This window comes from Mus caroli, chromosome 1 (genome assembly GCF_900094665.2).
Source record: "Mus caroli chromosome 1, CAROLI_EIJ_v1.1, whole genome shotgun sequence".
In the NCBI taxonomy this organism is placed as follows: Eukaryota; Metazoa; Chordata; class Mammalia; order Rodentia; family Muridae; genus Mus; species Mus caroli.
Genome location: NC_034570.1, coordinates 53,269,722 through 53,292,081, shown reverse-complemented (window position 1 = coordinate 53,292,081; position 22,360 = coordinate 53,269,722). Strand labels below are relative to the sequence as shown.

General features: G+C 46.6%; 1 protein-coding gene and 1 long non-coding RNA gene across 3 annotated transcripts in view; one reads left to right on the top strand and one right to left on the bottom strand.

The window, feature by feature from the left end:
• The window catches only part of Kiaa2012 (KIAA2012 ortholog), a 106,571-nt gene that overhangs the window by 60,933 nt on the left and 23,278 nt on the right, over positions 1 to 22,360 (bottom strand). Inside the window, exons 1-8 of one of the 2 annotated variants that reach the window (XM_021162790.2) lie at positions 20,588 to 20,784; positions 19,624 to 19,751; positions 18,502 to 18,664; positions 17,331 to 17,473; positions 14,711 to 14,879; positions 12,743 to 12,961; positions 9,878 to 10,045; positions 5,935 to 6,045 (exon numbers count right to left, since the gene is read on the bottom strand). In XM_021162790.2, the coding sequence (XP_021018449.1) occupies positions 5,935 to 6,045; positions 9,878 to 10,045; positions 12,743 to 12,961; positions 14,711 to 14,879; positions 17,331 to 17,473; positions 18,502 to 18,664; positions 19,624 to 19,722 (1,072 nt within the window). In that variant the 5' untranslated portion in view covers positions 19,723 to 19,751; positions 20,588 to 20,784. Of the gene's footprint in view, positions 1 to 5,934; positions 6,046 to 9,877; positions 10,046 to 12,742; positions 12,962 to 14,710; positions 14,880 to 17,330; positions 17,474 to 18,501; positions 18,665 to 19,623; positions 19,752 to 20,587; positions 20,785 to 22,360 lie in introns of those variants that run through there. The other variant, XM_029477902.1, reaches the window with a different exon arrangement.
• Positions 20,932 to 22,360, top strand: part of LOC110294512 — a 7,928-nt gene continuing 6,499 nt past the window's right edge. The window contains exon 1 of the long non-coding RNA XR_002377945.2: positions 20,932 to 20,986. This is a non-coding gene — a long non-coding RNA (uncharacterized LOC110294512). The remainder of the gene's footprint in view (positions 20,987 to 22,360) is intronic.

The following is a 22,360-nucleotide window of genomic DNA, read 5'->3' as shown; positions in this document are numbered from 1 at the left end:
TCCTGGAACTCACTTTGTAGACCAGACTGGCCTCGAACTCAGAAATCCGCCTGCCTCTGCCTCCCGAGTGCTGGGATTAAAGGCGTGCGCCACCACACCTGGCTGCCCATGGCCTTTTGTTCAGCTGCCCATTGGCTGCTGTCTGGATGAAGACTGGCTGGAGCCCTCTGCTTCTTCCCTGTGGTTTCCTCAGGAAAGCCGACACTCACATTGGGTCGTCCAATGGCCTGCCTTTTAGCCCCATCCCCATCCCCATCGGTGGACCAGGTTCTCAGGCCACCCATACTGGGCCACATGCTCTTTGCTTCCCTACCTCTCTTTGTCTCTGTTTGCGCAAGCTTCCCAGTACTCTGTTTCCTCAAGGCTACTGATGTCTCAAGGGGCCAGTCCCAATTAAGTATTTTCCTATATAAGAGTTGCTGTGATCAGCCTGGTGGTGGTGCACGCCTTTAATCTCAACACTCTGAGGCAGAGGCAGGCAGATCTCTGAGTCTAAGGCCAGCCTGGTCTACAGAGGGAATTCCAGGACAGCCATAGCTACACAGAGAAACCCTGTCTCGAAAAACAAAAACCAAAAAGACAAAACCAAAACAAAACCAAGAAAACAACAGAGTTGCCATTGTCACGGTGCCACCTCCTTATGACAATAAGACACTAAGACATCGCCTTTCAATATGTCGTCTCCAGGAACTTGTTGCCAACACAAGTCGCCCGAAACTCATATGTCTCTGCCTCACTTCCACCCTCCAAATCTCACAGGATCAAGGTTAACTGGCAAAACACAACATGCATTCAACTCCCTTGCTGCAAATGTTAACTGGGAAATGTAGTTTTTGGCCTTCTAGCTTCTACACTACAGGAATGTTGGAGGCTCAACAACCATACGCTGCCATGTTTTCCTTTATTCAGACTTTTGATCTGGGATCAGTAGAACTGATAACATCTGCCAACGTTCTTTGGTACGGGTCATTAGCAAACCCTGATTGGGCAAGAGGAACAATGAATTATTACCACATGGGTCTCCTTCTTGCCTTCCTCTCCTCAGAGGTGGATGCTCTGTGGATTGTGTGATTCAGAACTGAGGTTTTAAGATGGGAAGCAAGAAGAGTCAGACCCTAGAGAATGCTGTGACCAAGTTTCAGGTTAGAGAGCAGAGCCAGCCCACTGAGGGAGCCCCTTGGGGACCCAGCTAACGTAGAAAGAGACACTGCGGGGAGGCACCCTAGAAACCATAGGCTCAGCATTTTCCAAAGAATGTTTCAAAAAATGATTTTGATCCATATGACACTTTGCTAAAAACCCAAAAGTCATTCAGTGATCACATGCTTCTACAACAGGAACTCTTAACACTAGTCTATTTGTTCCCAAATACATTTGACCAAATTGGCCCTGGAAGCCCTCCCCTCTTGTGGGCTTTCTATACCCTTGCCAGGCTCTGGTGTCCCATGGGATTCGTTCTGGAGGACTGGATATCAAACTAGCTTTCCCTTTGCTATGAAGAGGTTGAGGCTTGAAGAGTGAAATTGTTTGTCCATGATTGTCAAAGCCACAGGTGGTAAGAGCTGGTCGTAAAACTCAAGATTGTGGGCCTTTAGTTCAGGGCCCTTTGTCTTTCCTCACACAGTTACTTACTGAAAGACATTCCTTACATTTCTAGGCATCATCTTTATGAAAACAGATGCTAAGAGATAAGCTACCAAAAAAAAAAAAAAAACACACTCTGAGACACAGCCACCAACATGGAAAGGACCCCCCCTCCCCCAGCTCAACCCAGGTTCAACAGAGGAAATGAATCTGTTAGTACAACACAAATTATCCTCACACTAGTGAATTGAAGCAATAAAACTTTCTTATCTCTCACAAAATTGGGGTGGGAAGCTGGGAGTGACATGGATCTCAGATTCTGTTAAGAGCCGTTACTGTCAGGGAGAAGTTTGTAATCTAAAGGCCTAGCTGGGTGCTGGTTTTTGGGAGGGTGAGGCAGAAGGACCTTGTGAGTTCCAAACCAGCAGAATGACAGTGAGACCAAATCAAAGGAACAACAAAAACCCCTCCTGCCTGGCGGTGGCGCACACTTTTAGTCCCAGCAGGTGGAGGCAGAGGCAGGCGGATCTCTGAGTTCGAGGCCAGTCTGGCCTACAGAATGAGTTCCAGGACAGCCAGGGCTACACAGAGAAATCCTGTCTTCAAAATCCAAAGCAACCAACAAACCAAACCAAAAAAATCCTTCTGCAAGATGTACTACGGATGCTGAAATTTGATCTCTGTTGTGCCAAAGAGCTAAAAACTGGTGAGACCTTCAGAGGGCCTGTTTGGGCTTTGCCTTCAGAGAGTAATTGGGAGTACTGCTCCCCGAGGGTGGGCTAAGTTTTAAGGGGATGAGGGTATTCTACTGTCCTGGGACTGCAGCAGTTCTCTCGTAGGAGTGGGTTCTTAGAACGCAGGTTACTAGCTTGCATCCCATGGTACTTTGCCTTTGTTTTAACGTCACTTCTCCACAGCACATGCTGCTGCTGCTGCTGCTGATTCTGCTGCTGCTGCTGCTGGGATTCCTCAGTCTCTAGAACCATGATCCAAAATAGGTCTCTACTCTTTACAAATCACTCATTATCACATCTTCTGTTATGGCAACAGACAGTGGGCTAAGAAAGACCTTGTTTTATACATCTCACTTCTGTCCACATCAGTGTTGATTAGACATCAGCCACCATGTCCTTCTGAGGCAAGATATATCAAGCAATTTGTGCACATGTATTAAAACCCCCACTTCAGAAAGTGTTGCCGGGGTAAGGATGCTAATTAAATGACAAACTAAAACAGCAACAGTAAAACAGACAAAGGAGCAACGGAGAAAGACTTTGGGTTAAAGTCCGCTTAGGACAAGGTAAATGGTAATTAAGAACTCTGAAAGAGAATGGAAATTCAAATCTATATGGAACCTGACGTCCCAACCTCAATGCTTGGCACAGACATCTTTGAATATCTTTCAGCGCGAAGCTTGTGACTAGAAGAGCTCCTGAGAGGAAATGTGTACTGCTGGCACTGGGATGGCAATAGTTGAGGATTTGTATCAGGAATAAGCGATTCAGAGAGCGGAGCCAATGTTTGACTTGGGCCTTCCCAAGCCAACTTTTCCCTTCGTAAGCCTTTGAATTCTGGGAGTGTTGCAATAGCCTGACATGAGCGAGAGGCTCAGATCCCAGCTCCAGTCTTCACAACCTTCCCCTCCTCTTCTTCTAAAGGTTATATTCATCTTTCTCTGCTGCTTGAAAGCAAACTATCATGATCTAATTGCCTAAGAATTTATTTCCAAATAGTTGTTGACAGAGCCTTAAAGTTTCAGAAAGATCAGACAGATCATATTCCCTCTTTTACTTGAGTTTTTTTTTTTTTAATACTAAAAAAATCCCCCTAGCTATGCTCCCCAAAGAACTCTGCTGTGTGGCACCCGGGGTATCCAGTCAATCAACACGTATTTCTTGGACATATGATAAAGAGAAGGGGCTCCCTAGAATTCATATATTAGGGAGCCAAACTGAAAACAGATGCAGATAGATCCAAAATCACCAAGGTGGGGCTGAAAGAGAGGAAAGGGGTGAGATTACATCTAGGCAGCTGTCCAGAAGGAGGTAAAGTTATTCAGCAAAACGTCCTAGAAAAGATGAACTTAGAGCTTGTCTAAATATGTGGGGGATGACTCGGAAAAAGGCCTGGAGAGAAAAGACTGGAAGCTGAATGTTTGGGCCAGACTGGGGGGCAGGGATCACTGGAGCTGGAATGTATGGGAGATGATTCTGGAAGGGGGTAGAAATGGCAGCCATGCACACTGAGGCTGGGATGTAGCTCGGGGGTGAGCTGCTTGCCTAGTAATGTGGGAGGCCTGGGTTCCATTCCTAGTACCAAAATTAATATAAGTACGTAAAATAAAATTTAAAGATGGGTCTGAGAGTCTGTTGTGGCAGAACAAGTCCTTTGCAAAGGGGAAAGGGGCTTTGAATATACTCCCTGTCAGATCAAACCAAAGATCAAAAGATGAAAACCCCCAACTCCACAAATGATTTTCAAAACAACACAACAACAAAAATACCCTTCAGGTGTTCTGAACTGATGGCTGAACAGTAAAAGTACTAGCTGCTCTTCCAGAGGACCTGGGCTCGAACTTGCCACCTTCTCATTGCTCACAAGTCTCTGAAGTAACAGAGGATATGATGCCCTCTTTTGTCCTCTTTGGACACTGCATGCTCATGGTGTATAGATATGAATGCAGGCAAAACACACCCATACACATAAAATATAAATGAGTACAATTTCAAAAAATGTGCTTCAATCAATGGGGCCTGTTAGAAAGGTGGACCTGGTGTTTTGGATCATTGTGGGAAGATGTAAGTAAGATTTCCCTCACTTTCTAAGGCACCATTGAATCATTGAATCACGACTGAAGATCAAGCAACTGTTCTGAAGGAAAGCAGGAGAGAGATTGCCTCGCTGACTCCTTCAGCACAGTGAATGCTTTTGACTTTGAGAAGCAAGTGGGATTGCATGTGCCATCCTTGGGACTGGGAGAAGATGCGGGCAACTTTCCATTGATTTAGCTTAAGTTTTATTTCTCTCTCTCTCTCTCCAAAATTTGGAGGGTGGGGGGTTTGCTGGGACCTTGTGTGTGCCAGGGATTCTACCCGAGTCCATTCCAGCCTCTGAACTCTTTTTCTATGTGTTGGAACTGTGATGGGTGCTGGAGACCAGTGTCTGGGGCATTATATATATACAACAGACTTAACACTTAAATATTCCTGTTTCTGCATCGTCCAAAGAGAAACTACCTCTTCAGGAACAGCACGGACAAATGTGTGGCAGGTGACCGTCCCATTTGCTTCCCTGCTGGCCCACCAGCTGTACCACAGAGTCCTTCCAACTGTCTCACTACTGCTCCAACAGATTCAGACCCAAGATACTTGAAAAATCCATCTTCTGGTATAACCCAAATGGTGAGGGAAGCTCTTGGATGTTGGATTCAGAAGCAAATGTATCTATCCCATTCCCCAAAAATCCCTATAGTGGGTAGAACTTACATCGATAGATGCAGGCTGTAAAATTCAGTCAAGGGATGTCTCCCTCCCTCTCCCTCCCCCTCTTTCTCTCCCTCTCACACCCCCTCTGTATTTCTTGTCAGTTTGGGTGAGGAAACATGGACACAGGAAACATCATTAGTCCACACAGAGGACAAGCCAGGACTATGGAAATCTGGCCCTGAATCCAGGCCCTCCTCATTAAGCCAATTGTGACATAACCAATTCGTGCAGCTTTTAATCTTCCCCATCAAGGGGCTTGCTGGCTGCACAGCTCGTGCGAGCCCATCCTGATGGGTTCTGGGTGGTTGATACTCATCACCCTCTGACTTCAGTTCTTTTTTTCCTTTGTAAAATGGCTACTGTCCAGAGCCAGCAGCTCTTTTCCAAAAACATTCCCGTGCCAGAAGGGATTTTGGAAACTGCCTTGCCATCTGTCTATCAGGAGCCAGGTGACTCATAGCAGTGAACCAACTCACATAACAAGGATGCCTGATTGGATTGCCAATTAGCCACCTCCACCTCAGGAGCGTGGTTGGAAAGAAGAGAAAAGGCAGTGTTTGGTTTGGGCAAATACCAAAAGGGCTTTATCATCCTGATCAAGGCACCGGCCTGGCACCCTAGATCTCTTCCAAGCTATTCCTCTGCAACTCCTGTCTCCAGATGTTGCGGCAAGAGGGAACTTGTTCCTCGAACATAGGGTTATTGTGTCTGGACCACAGAGGAACCTCTGTGTCAGAGAGCGGGAAAACCTGGCTGTTTCATGTCTGGTTTTAATGATGTCTCTGCTGCTTCTGGGAACCTTTGGTAACTGAAGGTAAAGCCTCCCCCTCTGAAAAGGAGGCTGACCCAGATTGTGTCACCTTACCTTGTCCCAGTGGAAGCACCTCTGTTCCCATGAGCCTCGGGAGCGTCAGGCAGACGTTTTCACCATCTGGGCTCAGCAAGAAGTGTTTCAATGTCAGATCTCTGGAGTCTTCTTGAAAATAAGCACAGGCATGGATGGCGTTAGCCCCAGTGCAGGTGAGGGAGGCAGAGAGAGCCTGGCTGCGTTCCTCTAAGCCCAGATGGGCACTGAGATGCACATTCTGGTGTGCTCCGTGTTTGCCAGAGTTTAGAAGGCTCTATGGTCCATGCCTTGTCCTCTGGGGGTCAGGATGAGATAGAGAAAGGGAGCCTTTCATGATCATACACCATACCCATGCAGGGTCTGGAGAAGGTGGCAGCTCTGGGCATTTAGAGGGTGGGGCTAAGCCAGTGGGGGTCCATCTCCAGTTAAGTGCAACCTAGTCCCCGGGTTCAGGAGTTGGCGACTCCTGCCTTAGTTTTTTTTCTCTGGGTCGACGCTTTTGTGAGGTATTCCATGTGTACGATCACAGTCTAGGACCAAATGCTGGGGCTGCACAGGAACTCCCAGGCTGCACAAGGAAGTTGTCTGTCCCTTGGTTACTTGCAAAAAACTCAAGGTGTTTACGTAAACTCACTATGAAAGAAAAACAGGTTTTCCTTCTCTGCTGTCTGTCTCAGGACATAACACGCCTGTGGCCAGCTGTGTGGAGGAGGTTCTCCTCTTGCCAAGACACACCAGTGGCCGACCACAGTGGGGCTTCCTGTGCCTCTTTGAGATGCTGACATTGCTAGCTGGAGTCCTCAGGTTAGAGGCTCAGATCCACAGGGCTGTCCCCATGGCAGCTGTGGACTGCAAGTCCCCACTTGTGGCCTGTGCTTCTGACCCACCAGTTACAAAGTGGGCTCCCGAGAGTCCTTCCTTGAGTCTGATACTTTCTCAGGACTTTCACAGAACTCGCTCATAGACCCTTAGGTTTACTAATGTGTTATAAGGAACACAGCCCAGCAGCCAGGTGACGAGACAGATGTACAGGATGGGCACTGGGACCCACAGAGCCCTCTCTGAGCACACTTGACATCATTAGCATAAACTCCATCAATATTAAAGAGGCTCCCCGGGAGTAAGAAGAGATACTTCTATCTGGAAATTCCATGGGAAAGCATGGGTGTTTTATCCAGTGGTAGATGGGAGAGTCTGATCTTGAGTATGCTCAGTGAAGGAGGGCCAATCATCCTGAGTGTGCTCAGCTTAAGGTCATTGAACCAAACCCTCCAGAGATACAAGTTGTGGGGCAGATGTTGAGATGGCTCAGCAGGTAAAAGCACCTACCACGAAGACTGGCAACTTGATTAGGCCCCAGATCCAAACAGTGGAAGAAAAACAGTGATGCCCCAAGCTGTCTAACCAGCCACTCAAGGGCTCACAGGGCATGTGCACACACCACACCACACACACACATGCACACACCACACACACACACACACACATGCACACACACACCACACACACACATGCACACACCACACACACACACACACACAAAACGACAAATATTAAAAGCAAATTTTATCTTCCTGAAAGTTAATAGTGGAGATAGACTGTGAACCTATGGTTCCTATGGTTTGGCTGAGGGAGGTTTTTAAATGTCAAAATACCTGACTAGTTGAATAAGAACTTAATTTTTCTCAGTGGATATGTGCTATTTAGATTAGGCAAATCTAATGCCTTTAAGTTCTCAGAGATAGTGAGTATCAGCACTTTGTACTCTGTACAAGACTTTGACTTGCATGTTGTCGGATGTGCCTCTCCTCAGAGGGATGATGCTTGGAAATGATCTGCTCTGTGTGTAAGTTATCAACTTTGATCATTTTACTCTTCTCCCCTCAGCGGGTTTGGAAGGGATTGTTCACTGTGTCTGCCATGGAAGGCACTGTCCAGCTGTGCATAGTGACTGTCACTGCCAAGGTTAAGTCTGAAGCAGGCAACTCCTCATCAGTTTAAGTCAACTTGGTAGCTCATATTACACTACTCTTCCACGTCCTGTTCAAGGCAAGGGGGCAGTGGTGAGGCAGGCCTCCAGCTGGGGTGGATGCTGAGGGGCACAGACTCACTTACAAACAAATTTACATAAAGGTACTTACACATGTGCATATATGTGCATACTCTCAAGAGACTAACACACACAGCCTAGTACACATAGGCATGCAAGCTTACATACCTGTCACATACAAACAATGGGCCATGTGCAAGGGAAACATGCACTCTGTCACTGGCTTGAATTCATCTTACACATGTACTAAGACATGCTTAGACACGCACAGGTATGTATTATGCACACAGTACTACCGTGTCCTTGCTCGAACAGATAAGCATACGTATACCACTACAACTTTGAGATCCATGAGCATACATACACTCTCTCGCATGCACACACACACACACACACACACCAGTAATACACTCGAGACTTCCTGTCTCAGTCCACGCTGAGCCATTCCAGTCTAATCAAATTCTCCCTTTATGAGATGACCCAAGACTGTGTGTGTATGGGTGCCAGGACTTGTCCAGGGCTACTGACCTCCAGGATGGCCCTTGTTGAAGAAAGGGCACTAGTCAAACTTGGGTCCTTTGTATCATGCGTAGGGGGATGAAGCTGAGAGAAAAAGCTCCAAGGCATCGGGACAGAAAGAGAGAGTTGGGAAGGAAGGGATTTGATTCTGACTACTGAGCTCTAAACAGAGAAGCTGCAAACATGGAACGGAATTATTGACTTAAATATTTAATTTATGCTTACAAGAATTCAGCCACACATGCTTTGGGGACAGAATGAGAGATGGAAGTGGAGAGAGACGGGGCAAGGGGAGAGTGATTGATTTAAATAGCGGCAGTCTGTTTCCAAGTAGCATGAAAGGAAAGGAGTCTAACTGCTGTCTCCTGAGGCTCTCTGCTCCCCTGTTCTCTCAGTATGAGCTGTGCTGTGAACAGAGATGCCTCTTGCTTTGCATAACCTGTCTCTTCCTCACTTGCTAGTTCATGTGGTGCTCCCCAGAGGAGGAAGTGGCTCAGGGCTCTGAGGGAGGAGGAACTGTGAATGGGTTGCATTTTAAAATTATATTAAGATTTATTATTTATTATTTTTATTCTATGTGTATGAGTGTTTGTGTGTATGAATGTATGCATTTGCATTATGTACATGCCCAGTGGCCAGGGAGGCCAGAAGAGGGCGTCAGATTCCCTGGAACTGGAGTTAACAGGTGCTTGTGAGCCAACTTGTGCTGAGAACAGAACAGGAGTCCTCGGGAAAGAACGAATGCTTTTAACTGCTGAGCCAGCTCCCCAGTCCCCAGCTGCACTTGTGACAATTCCTGTCCATTTCCAGCATGGCATCTTTCTTGAGATTCTCAGCAACTTTTGCTTTCTGAACTGCCTACATTTCAAAGTCCTTGTGTCAGCTGCTAGTGCATGGAGCTCCCACCTTGCCTGCCTGTGTCTAAGTGGGGTTCAGTTACAGAGGGCGTGGCTTGCCCTGCCTCATCTTCCAATAGGAAGCATCTTTTTCTGCCTGTGAACAGAGGCTTCAGTTCTGCCTCAGACTGGAGTATGGCTTCCCTCGGCTAACTTTATCTACTGCAAGGTCTACTGGTTCCTGTGCCCAGGGAGGGTTCGGGCTTGGAGCAGTGTTAAGTACATCTACTGAAACCAGTGATGTGCACCTTAGGAGTTCAGGCAATCAAGTTATCACCACGGCTGCTGGAAGGAGGAAGCAGATGTTGGTGTGTATCAGTGCAGCAAACCTTCAGGGGATGGCTGACCATTGATTATTGATTTCACTAATATAGTTGGAAAATACCATTTCCCCCTTTCAGCAAGGAGCTAGCTCATGGCTGCCCGGCCATCCTGGACACAGAAAAGCTAATAGGATAGACAGTGGGGCAGAGTTCATGCACTCCAGAATGATTACCTGGTCCTGCTGGCGGTGCCCTCTCATTTGGGCAACCTGTGGGACTACTGAAGCCCGATGTCCTGGTTCTGTCCATGTCTCTCTGGATCTCCAAACTTTTCTTTCCTTTCATCGAGGGTAGGAGACCCAGGGGTTGATTCACACTCTGGGCCAGGATATCACCATCTTCTAAAGCAAAATGGGAAAAACCATGAGTGGAAAACCTTTGAATCAGGAAGATCAGAGTGTTATCTTTTCTGGCTTGGTTGATGCCTGCTGGTGTTTGGCATGATGGTTCAATTTGTTTTTAGCTTTGTTCTTTTTTCCTGGTACTTTTTCCTCTTCCTGAGGCAGAGTCTCTCTACATAGTCTTGGTTGTCCTGGAATTCATAGAGATCCACCTACCTGCCTCAGCTTCCTGAGTGCTTGACTTAAAGGTGTGAGCCACCACACCTGACAGAAATATTCACACACTGTGGGGAAATCTGGCATCCCTCACCTCTGGCCTAGCACAGGTTAGCATCACCTCCTATGGAACACGCCGACACTAAGGTCATAAGAAACTGGCCTGGAACCTGATGTACTCACGAGCAACTGTCATTCCAGCACTCGGGAGACAACCAGGAGGATCAGAAGTTCAAGGTCACCCTTAGCTATGCAGTGACTTTGGAGCCAGCTTGGGCTATATTTCTACATGAGATTCTGTCTGTCTGTCTGTCTGTCTGTCTGTCTGTCTGTCTGTCTGTCTCTCCCTCTCTCTCCTCCTCTCTCTCTCTCCTGCTCCCCCCCTCTCTATATATATACCAAATCAAACCTAAACTAAACTACACTAAACAGCAACAATAACTTGAACAACAAAACATGCCTAGAGAACTCTTAAGGGTTAAACGACCTTGAAGAGAGGTGACAACTAAATGTAATGCATGGGCCTGAATTGAATTTTGATTTTGGGGGCGGGTGGGGGGGGAAGTAAAAAAAAGACAGAGAACGTAACGAGAAAACTTTGAATAAGGATTTTATAGTGGAAAAAACTTATCTGCACTAATGTTAAACTTATTGAATGTGATAACTGTATTGTGGCTGAGACGAGACTATTATGCTGATAGAATGTCTAATATCTGCAACTTACCCCCACATAGTGCTACAGTGAAATAAAATGCGTATATGTAGCTTTGTGAAGATATAAAAGCCGGCTTCACTTCCGGGCTAATAAAGGGGAAGTGTTCTAGGGCTGAACAGGCAAATGCCCATGTGCAGCCATTGTGGCCACGGGACAGACCACTCCCCAGCTCTCAATACCCCACCAGCTCTGTGGGGGACATAGTGTATGAAAAAACTCCTCTCTTCCCCCTCGCCTTTCTATTTGCTGAGGTGGCTTCACTTTCTGGGGATGCCTTGAGCTCAGGACCCTCCTTGGGCTCCCTTTCTTATGAGCTTGGGTCATACACTGAACTAACCCACCCTGACTCTTCTGAGACTTCTTAGGCCAGCTTCTACCTGGCATAGCAGCCAAAGATGGGCTAGCTCTTGACTCTCAGCTCCCGGGGAGCAGGGGGCGGGGGGAAATATAGTAGGTCAGAAGGAGCAGAGGGCAGCACAGGATGAGTGAGCTATGCTGAAGGGGAACTCCACCTTGCTGTCTTTATCTCTGTGGCTCTGGCTCTGAACTGGAAAGTGAAGGAGGGTGGTCCTTGCCTGTACTAGATCTGAAGAAGCTGCAGAGCAGGTGATTGACATTCACGTAAGAGGCCGACTAAACAAGCCCGGATCCTGATAATACCTTTCCAGAGCATCCTGCCCTAGGTTCTTCGTTGTATCTATTCTCAAGGGCACTGGGTAAAGGGCAAGACACGGAGCTGAGCACTGGAAGGTCAGCCGCTTGAAGCGGTGGCCTCACCGAAGTTACTTAGCTCTTGACCTGTCCATCTTCTGGTCTGTGAAATGAAGGCAGGGTTGTTGTGGGAGGAACCTGAGAGAAGCCATGTTTAAAAAAATGAGAGCAGAGCCTGGCAGAGAGGGAAAGGCAGTACAAGACGGCGTGCATCCCTCTGCGTCCTTCTGTGTGCCTGGTGATCACCAGCTACTCATGAACCTGTCATCACAGGTTTCTGAGAATGGAGAGCTTTCCATATATGACTCATAATGTCCGATCTATTTTCTGCATTAAAATGTACACTTTAACATACCCAATGTGCATAACTTCTTTATTATTTTTTTAAATCTTGTTTTTATTTATTTTTTTTGACACAAGGTCTCTGTGTAGCCCTACCTGTCCTGGAACTTGCTATGTAGTCTGGGCTCTTTCTCCCTCTGCCTCCCGAGCATCCGGGCTAAAGATGTGTACACTACAACATCTGGCCCTATGTGCATGACTTCTAAAAACTACATATTTTGAGAAATGTGAAGACTTTTACTCATTAGTACAAACTTTTAAACGAATAAGCACATATTTACAAAAGATTAGAAGTGAAATTTCATTGCTTAAAAACAGGATTAGTAAAAAAAAAAAAAAAGAAGAAAAAAAGCCGGGCGTGGTGGCGCACGCCTTTAATCCCAGCACTCGGGAGGCAGAGGCAGGTGGATTTCTGAGTTCGAGGCCAGCCTGGTCTACAAAGTGAGTTCCAGGACAGCCAGGGCTATACAGAGAAACCCTGTCTCGAAAAACCAAAAAAAAAAAAAAAAAAACAGGATTAGTAACAGGGCATGCAGCAAGTTTTTAGTCAAGGTTGTGCCAGTTTAAGTCTGTAAGTAGAAAATATTATGAAGGAATGATCCAGTGGGTAAGTCTTTGGGAGCTAGACACCATTAGCTTCATTGGAAGCGTGTGGGTTAAGGCAGCTGCTGCCTGAATAACAGACACCTTCAGGAGGCTGGGGATGGACTAACCTCCCTGGCGTCCTTCCTCTCCGCTGAGGACCTTTCTGTGCCTTGCCTTGTAGGATGCTGGAGGGAGAGAGGAGCTACCTTGAGGTGAGGGTGTATCCTGGCTGCTGTCCACTGGGAGATGCACCGTTATCCCCCTTGGCCTTTCTAAGTACAGATGCTTCATGGGAGGCCACCATAAAGGTGTGGCTTCTTCTGGTTCTGACTCAGGATGCTGAGCACCTAGGAGGCAAAGAGAAAGCTAAGCTGGTTTCGCCAGGCGCCCCGTCTTTGTGGAGACCTATCTCTTCCTGGTTTGCACAATGGAGTTTGGGTACATCTGCGTACGTTCTCTGACTCCAGGGGCAGTCATATGACTGAGCCTGGATTATAAAAGGACTTCATTATTTTAGCCATAGTGATTGGTTCCAAGGCAGGAACATGGCCCAAGCCTGACAGTCCCTCCCTCTCTCCCTTCCCCTCTCTTCTTCCCCCTTTCTTTCTCCCCTTGGGGGATGCTGAGCATGATGATATATCCTTGCAAGAATTCCAAACAGCTTTGGAACAAAATGACCACCTGTATAATTTTAGAAGTCAAAACTCTGTAAGAAACCAAAGGTAGGGCTGGAGAGATGGCTCAGCGGTTAAGAGCACTGACTGCTCTTCCAGAGGTTCAGAGTTCAAATCCCAGCAATCACATGGTGACTCACAACCATCTGTAATGAGATCTGATTCCCTCTTCTGTTGTATCTGAAGATAGCTACAGTGTACTTACATATAATAAATGATTATTTTTTTTAAAAAGAAAGAAACCAGAGGTAGTTTCTGTTGACATTTTTTAGAAAGGTACGACTCCCTTAGAATGGGAGTTATCTTTTGTCCCAGACTGAGTAGTGAAGTCCCAGGAGCCAAGAATGCATGTCACACAAGGGCACAGCCAGCAAAACAACTTAGGAATCCTTTTCCTGATAAAGATGCAGAGATCATCTTTTAGATAATAAAATAATTTTAAAAATCAAAAAGATTCTTTTGGGCAAATTTTCTTTTGCTTTTTATAAACTGAAGGTCCAAATAGCAAATAATTGTACCTTGGCTGCCAGGGAACTCAGTTAAATAAATCCAGTGTTTACCTAAAGCACTCACTTCAAGTTGTCTGATATCAATTTCTCTGATATTTTAATCAAAGTTTTAACCCTGGCCTAGTCTCATGCCATCTTGACACAAGCCAGAGTATTTGAAAGGAGGGAACCTTAGCTGTAGGGCACTTTTTAAATTAGTGATTGCTAATTGCTGGAAGGGCCCAGCCCATTGTAGGAGGTGCTATCCCTGGGCCTGTGGTCCTTGGTTCTATAAGAAAGCAGACTGAGCAAGCCAGTAAGCAGCATCCTTCTCCGGCCTCTGTGTCAGTTCCTGCCTCCAGGCTTCTGCCCTGTTTGAGTTTCTGCCTTGGCTTCCCTCAGTGGAATATGACTGTGTATATAAACCATACAAACCCTTCCTCCCCAAGTTGCTTTTAGTTGTGGTGTTTTGTTACAAGCAAAACTAACCCTAACTAGGACAATTTTTCTTTTCAATCCCATTCTTAGTTGCTCTTTAATATTATATATATATATTATATGTTATAAAATATATATGATATATATATATATATATATATATATATATATACTCAAGCTGAACATTCTTACACCTTTAGACTATCTATGGTACACTGGACTTACATATAATCTGTCTTCTTTTCCAAATTTAGTAACATGAACTGAGTAATGAAGGGCTTGGCAGATAGTTATAAAATTGATTGGATATGAGATCAGAAGAGACCTGCATATTTTGCTGCCTTTCCTTTGTTTGGAAAAGATGGTCTTTTTCTGGGGATGACCCCAGGAAGCTCAGCCGCCACTTTGGGATGGGTTGAACTGGCAGGGACCCCCACCTCCCAGCTCTTTCTGACTTGACCGAGTTTCTCAGATGCACTGTCAGCAGGGGACCCACCTCTTCTGCTGGCCTTTTCTTTTGGGGGTTGTGGGGCATGAAAATGAATCTCCATGGGGATAACGAAGAGCTCCTTTGGGGGTTCACTGCCTTTAAATCGGTTCCTCTGGGGTTTCAGGACTCCAGGGGGTTCTTCTGAAACAGGAGGTAATTTCAGAGTCCTCGGTGCCTGGAGAAAGTTTAAACACAAAACCAACATGGCAGATATCCAAACTCTGCTGCCAGTGGAGGGCAAACGATACTACGGTGTCTTACTGCATTTTGTGTACAAACAGCTGCTAAGGAGAAGTGAAGGTGATCAGCTGGGAGCCATGCTGATTGTTGGGTGTTTGTGGTGTGTGTTGTTAGATAAACGCTTTACTACTGAGTTGTCTCTGACACAGACTTTCCCTATATAATCCACACTGGCCTTGGACTCACAGCTCTCCCGCCTTTGCCTCATGAATGTTGAGATTATAGGCGTGCCCCACCACACTTGTAATCTAAGATATTTGTTTGAAAATAGACTTTCTTCTTATTAGCATTTAATATGCAGTTTCATTCCCGACCCCAAGCAGAAAATCTGAGCTTCTGATCACTTTAGTCAGATGAACACAACCAAAATAAATCTCTAAGTGCCAGCTTCAACATCTCATTTGGCTTGGTTTTTATTTCTTACACACACACACACACACACACACACACACACACATGTATGATGTTATATGTATGCGTGTTGGGGGGTAATACTTGGATCCTCCAGTTCCCAGTCATTCAGACACTACAAAAGACTTTGCTTTTTGTTTGCAGCATTTGGCCTATGAACTTAGTGCTCTGAGATGTGTAGGTGCTGGCTTCCAGAGAGTTTGATTTCGGAGGAAGAAAATAAAAAAGATTCTCTTTCCCCCCTCAGTTCTTAAAAGGAAAAAATAAAAGAAAGAAAGAAAAAAAAATCAGAACCACACAGAAGCATCCAACACGTTTGGGGTTGATCAAAGAAGGAAATTTTATCCAATTCATGCAAAGTAACATTTATAATTTTAGCCAAAATGATTAGCCAAACATACGCACATAGGATATCTGTTTCTGGAGACCCTCCCAGTGCAGGTGTTGCCTGCCAACAGCCTTGCTTTGAATATTGACCTTGTAGGGTCTGTTTTACAAGGGTTGCATTGAGAAAGCTGTGCAGGAACTCAGACTGCCTGCGTGAGGGATGGCTGACAAGCCTAGCCTTAATTTCTTTATTCTAATTAGAAATTGACACAGGGTTTTAACACAGTGGAAAATATCGCTTTCCTATGTTAATGAATTCATGGGATTCAAAGGCACCCTTTCCTCTGAGTCTGGCACAGGTCTGGACTGGCTGGTTCTGAGCACTCAGCCTCTCCACAGGCCTGCATGGATGCTGAGGGGATGCTGGAGGTCAGGTCTGTTCTTTATTCCTGGCCCAAAGGAACAGGAGAAGACAGCTCAGACTCAGGACCACCCAGAGAGTGCCGAATGAATGAGAACAGCATCCATTACTGGCACCAGGAGTTCCTGGATTGCCTGTGGTCCTTCAGAGCCACTTAAGACGGTGTGAATCCTCATTCAGTGCTTTCCAACTGGACTCTAAGGAAGTCCTAGAAGTATATCACCTCTTGTCCCTCTGCCAGCTCTGTGAGGTTCACATCATTATCTGCTTCCAGACAGGTTCTCCGTGGCTTAGAAGATGTGAGTGGCCTGCCCATATTCACACAGTGGCTGTGGGGCAGATCATTTGGGAGTTTCTACATGACTTATCCATCACTGTTGCTTCCTAAACACCAAAGTCCTACACAGGATTATGAGGCAGGGTCAGGCCAGAGATGGCCAGAGTCATCTTAAGAAAGAAGTGTTCATGACTTCTAAAATTTTTATTACATGTATTTGTTTACTTATTTATTTATATGTGAGTGGGCGTTTGTCACTGTGTGCCTGTGGACATCAGAGGTCAATTGTGGGAGTTTGTACTGTAATTCTGTCCCATGAGTCCAAGAACTGAGTCAGGTCACTGGGCTTGGTGGTGGGAGCCTTAACAGGCCGCACCATCTTGCTGGTGTTCTTGACTCCTGAAAGGAGTCTGCAGGCTCGCCAAACTGCTCTCCCTACATCTGCGAGGTGACAGAGCCTGGACTGAACAAGCAATTCTGGACTTGGTTTCCCCACCATTTTTAATTGGTGGTGAGCCAGTTGCTCACAAGCTCAAATTCTGCCCTTACTTGTTTGGAGAGACTCCCTGGACCCTAACAGAACAAAGAGTTCTGCTGCTCTAAGGAATGACTGCGGGTCACTGAAACTCCGTGATTTCCCACAGTAAATTACTACAACACCTTCATCCTAACTCCACCCTGTAAGCTCAGAGACAGCCCTCTGAGGGATTTTATTTCTAGATGGGATTAAACACACACACACACACACACACAGACACATATAGACACACACAAATGCACACATGCATATACACAGATATACACAGACACAACTACCATTCACAGACACACTCATAGACACCACACATACAGAGATACCACACATACAGAGACATGCATATGCATACTGATGCACACTCGCACGCACACGAGCGCGCACGCACACACACACTCCCCCTCCCTTCCCTTACCTTTTTTTTCTTTGTTTCCCCAAGGGTATTTTGTTCTGAGCCAAAGGCAGATGCTAAAGGAGGGAAAAGGCGTCTTTCAACAGGAGGCTCCTGTGACAAGCAGCCGCCTCTGGCCTTGTGGGGTTTCATGTTCCTTTGTTTGTCTAGAGAAACAGGTAGGAATGAAAACTCGTCAGCTGTAGGGAAGGAGTGAGCTGCTGAGTTTTAACTCTTGTTATTTTTTTCTTTTCTTAGAAATTGGTTTTTATTATTCGTGCATGTGTGTGTATGTGTGTATGCGTGAGTGTGTGTGCTTGTTACATTCCTGCAGAGGCCAGAGGGTATCAGATCCCTTGGATTTAGTTACAGGTAGTTGAGGTGGTTGTGAGCCGTCCAACATGGGTGCTGGGAACTGAACTGGGGTCCTCTGGAAGAGCAGTCAGCACTTTTAACCACCGAGCTGTCTCTCTTGCCCTCTATTTTATTTTTGAGCAGGATTTCACACTGTAGCCCAGCTAGTCTGAAACTCAGAATGTAATACAGGGTGATCTTAAACTGGTGCATAGACTGAGTGCTTGGAATCCAAGTATATACCACCACACCAAGTGCCTTCCCTGTGTATAGAATTAATATCTAATTAATGCATACAGATTAATAGAGAATAGGACTTTATACAAATTTGGCTGATGAGAAGAAAACCAGGGAGAATGTGGGACACTGAGGTGGCCATGGCTTTGCCCTGGCAGGCAGGGGACCCTTGGTCTCACTATCTGGTCTCTTGCTGGCTGAGTCTGGTGGGGGGTGAGAATAACAGCAACGGTAACTCAAGTGGCCTGGGAACTAAAGTGGGAAGGGAATTACACACGGTGTTCTACCTGTGTTAACCCATCTAGTCCCCACTGTAGGCTCATAGTGGTGCTATCCTCATTCCACAGAGCAAGAAGTGGCCTCAGTAAAATGAAACAATTTGCAGGTATGTCCTTGTATGACAGGCTTCATATGGTTAAGCATGAGGCAAAGGCAAGCCTGTCAGATTCTCATCCCCACACTAAGTGGACTCTGCTATTCTCAAGGGCGAGTGGCAAGAAGAAGTGGCATTTGACAAGCCCAGGTTCTCAAGGGAACACTGCATTAGGTGTGTTCAGATCAACATAGACTGCAGGCTTCTCACCACTGAGACCTGCCTTTCTACCTGGGAAGGCTCCACAGTAGAACGAGAAGAGGGATTTGTCAGTAGGAAGCTGAAAGTAACTGAATGAGGCACGCCCAAGGATCTCCCTGGAGGCTTGCTGACTCTTTCCATTGTGACTTTGCTCCGAAGCGTGGACACCGAGATGGCTCTCTCTCAATGTGTCCTAGGGAACGACAGAGAAACAGTCGTGTAAACGGAAGGGGATTAAGCAGCTCTCTGTAAGTCAGGCCATGTGGATCCTGGGGTGAAATCTCTCTGAGGAATTGGGAGACAGGGTCACAGCGGCACACTCTTAATGCTGCTTATTATGATGAAACATGTCATTATTGACCAAAGCAGGAATACATACAGCTACATGTAACACACGTAAGCTAAGATGTGTTGCTTACAGTGTCACAAAAAGAGGGGGGATCAGAACAAAGTGCTTAAATCATGGTCTTTACACCATAAAATTCCCTCTTTTCCCTTTTGTACTGCAGCTCTTTTGTGGTTCTGCCCTCCTTGGAGTGTGACTTCATCAAGCCAAACACGATTATTAAGATAGGAGTAGATCCTGTCTCTGTGGCTCTGAGAAACTACTAACACAGGCATCACACACATCCCTCACTGGTCCCCTCCCACACCCCTCACATACACACACACACACACACACACACACAGAGCCTTGGAGTTTAGAAAGCACTTGTACATTTTAGCTTACAACGCTATCTTGTACACTCAGGCTGGAAGTTAAGTTCTTTGTCTAATGTCAGGAGTTCCTTCTTTCTAGACAGACCACAGCTGTCTGTGGGGTGGGGAGTCAAGGGCAAGCTAGTTCAGCAATGTGGGAAACCACAAGTTGGATGGAGTTAAAGCGGCCACATCATCCCGGATCTTCAAGTACTCCCTGTCCAAAGTGCACAGTGACTTCCCAGGAGGGAGCTAAGTGGACAGCATCCTCAGGTGTAGAAAACCCGACTTTAAAAGGAGCACTTGGCAGTGTCAGGGCTCCTTGAGTGGCAATTTAGGAGACAGACAGTATTCAAAGTCAAAATACCCTCCTTATCTCAGGAGAATTTCAAGAAACAGTGAAGAGAGAGAGAGAATCAGAAAAAGCAGAGGGAACCCTCACAGAAACTGTACCTCAGCCTGGAGTTCATCTTCCTGCCACAGCTGCCTCCTGACTGACATCAGGTGAGTATCCAGATGGCTGTGGTTCTGAGCACCAGAGTCCTGGTCCATGTATGTATCAATTTCCCATTCATCCAGACCTGCAAAGGTGACAGGGATCAGCTGGGGACCTCAGACATAGCATGGCGTTGCTGCTCCTCCCTTCTGGCTTTCCTGAGCAACGATGGCCCAGGCCCTGGCTCCTCCTGCTCCCTCATTTCTGCCTCCATTGAAACGGTAGACACGGTAGACACAGTAGACACGGGGCTGCCCTGGCTATCAGGAGAGTCAAGGCAAAAGCTTAGCTTCTCAGACACTGTTTCCTTGCTTGTAAAACGGAGATCCCAAGCTTGCCCTCACTTCTTTACAGAGTTGGCTGGGCCTCTCATCAGATCATGACAGGAACCATCCTATATGAAGTGGAAGGGATCCTGAGTGGTGGTGATGGTGGAGGTGTGACTGTGGCGTGCCTTGCAGCCCTGACCTGCAGCCACTGGGAGGCTGAATAGAAACCAGTCCTTAGGGTTTCTGGGTATCTCCTGGTGGTTTGCTCGGGGAAGACCTCTGTCAGAAAGCAGGGAGGTAAGTCTGCTGCCTTGCTCTGGATTCACCCTGTCTGCAGCCTGCAGGAAGGATCTGAGTCAACCTATCTATGACTGTGGCCTAGTTAACAAATCTTTCACTGATGGTTTAGAGGGTCCTGCGGCCATTTTCACCACCTACTCAAGGTAGATTTACTGCTGACAGAATCTGGCAAGCCTTCTGTGTTAGCAGCCAAGCTGCAGCAATACCTCTCCTCCCAGCATGCAGCCCTGCCTCCATTCCCAGCATGCAGCTCTGTGGAACAATGTGGGTCTGTCTTTCAACCAGGGGGCCTCGTGTGAGGTGGAGAACTGGGCGACTGGGAGTTCCTGCGCTTCTCCACAGCCAGCCTCACCTGCCTTCACCACTTCAATCCTTGGTACCTCTGGCCTGGGGCAGTGGGGGTGCAGCTCTCCCCAACCCCTTCCTTTGCCTGAAGGGTGCTCTGATTTGAAGAGATGCTGGAAGTATCGATGGACAAGACACAAGCTCAGGGTTAAGTTCAGAAGTCTCCCTGGGTTTTATGGCCCAGGGAACTTGATGAATAGCCCCAGAACTCATCCACAAAGGGGCCTTAATGCCATACAGAGTCTACAGCACTAAAGAGCTTTGTGGGAATTCTAGAATGGTCTTTTGATTCTAAGTCAGAATGCAGAGCCATCCTTCCTAGTCAGATCCATTTGGAGTCAGAGACCCTTCTGAGGGCAGAGGAAGTAAAACTCCAGCCGGGTGGATAATCACTCAGCAGTGTAAGGTGGGCAGGGGCACTGTGGGTAGAGGGTATATGCAGGCCATTTCTCTCTGACTGTATCGCAGTGAGATTGAATGTGTGACTCAATCTACGTGAGAGCAATATTTCTCACTACACAACATCACCTAGATCATTTGTTACTACTCAACAGGACCAGGTTTGCAAGAAAAGCACTGGACATTTTAATTGGGAGACCAAAGCTACATGACTTTGTACATCAAATACGGACTGGGACCATCCCAATAATGTGCTTCAGGCTAGCAATTTAGAACTGTCAGTGAACTATTAACCTGCCTTCCCCATTGCTCCCCCTCCCGTCGCTGTCTCTGTCTGTCTGTGTGTCTGTCTGTCTGTCTGTCTCTTTCTCTTCCCTGCCCCCCTCACCTGAGCATGGAGAAGATATAAGAGTCGTCCTCTACCAGTCCTCTGCTCATTCTTTTTCTTTTTTAATTCTTTAGACAGCGTCTCTCCCCATAACTCTGGCTGTTCTGGAGCTTGCTATGTAGACTAGGCTGGCCTTGAATTCACAAATATCCTCTTGCCTCTGCCTCACCAGTATTCTGGACTCTTTATCATCTTAGTGTTTGAACAGGCTCCCTGCTGATCCAGAGGGTCACTGTGGTGGTTTGAATATACTTGGCCCATGAGAAGTGGCACTATTAGAAGGTGTGGCTTTGTTGGAGGAAGTGTGTCACTGTGTGTGCAGGCTCTGAGGGCTCCTAGTGCTCAAACTCCACACAGTGTAGAAGGAGAATCTTTTCCTCTGCCTTCAGATTAACATGTAGAATCCTTAGCTCCTCCAGCATCAAGTCTGCCTGTGCTCTGCAGTGCTTCCCACCACGATGATAATGGACTAAACCTCTGAAACGATAAACCAGCCCCAATTAAATCTTTGACCTTTATAAGAATTGCTTTGCTTTGATCATAGTGTCTCTTCACAGCAATGAAACCAAAGCTCAGACACTCACCATATTGGTTGGGCTAACTGGCCAACAAGCCCTGGGTCTCTTTTTACTGACTTCCATTCCTAACCTCTAGAGTTCCAGGTATTCCACTTAGCTTTTAGATGGGTACTGGGGGGTTGAATTTAGGTCCTCTTGTCCTTACTCACTAAGCCATCTCCCCACCCCTTCTGAGATTTTTCACAGAAACACACAGGGGAAAGACTACAGACACCATTGCTCCCATTTTACAGCTGAGAAAGCCGAGGAAGCAGGGAGCAGAGCTTGAGTAACAGCTCATTGTTGGGGATCTGAGCTTTACAGCCAGGACCTTTGCTGCTGCTGCTTCTCCTTCTCCTTCTCCTTCTCCTTCTCCTTCTCCTTCTCCTTCTCCTTCTCCTTCTCCTTCTCCTTCTCCTTCTCCTTCTCCTTCTCC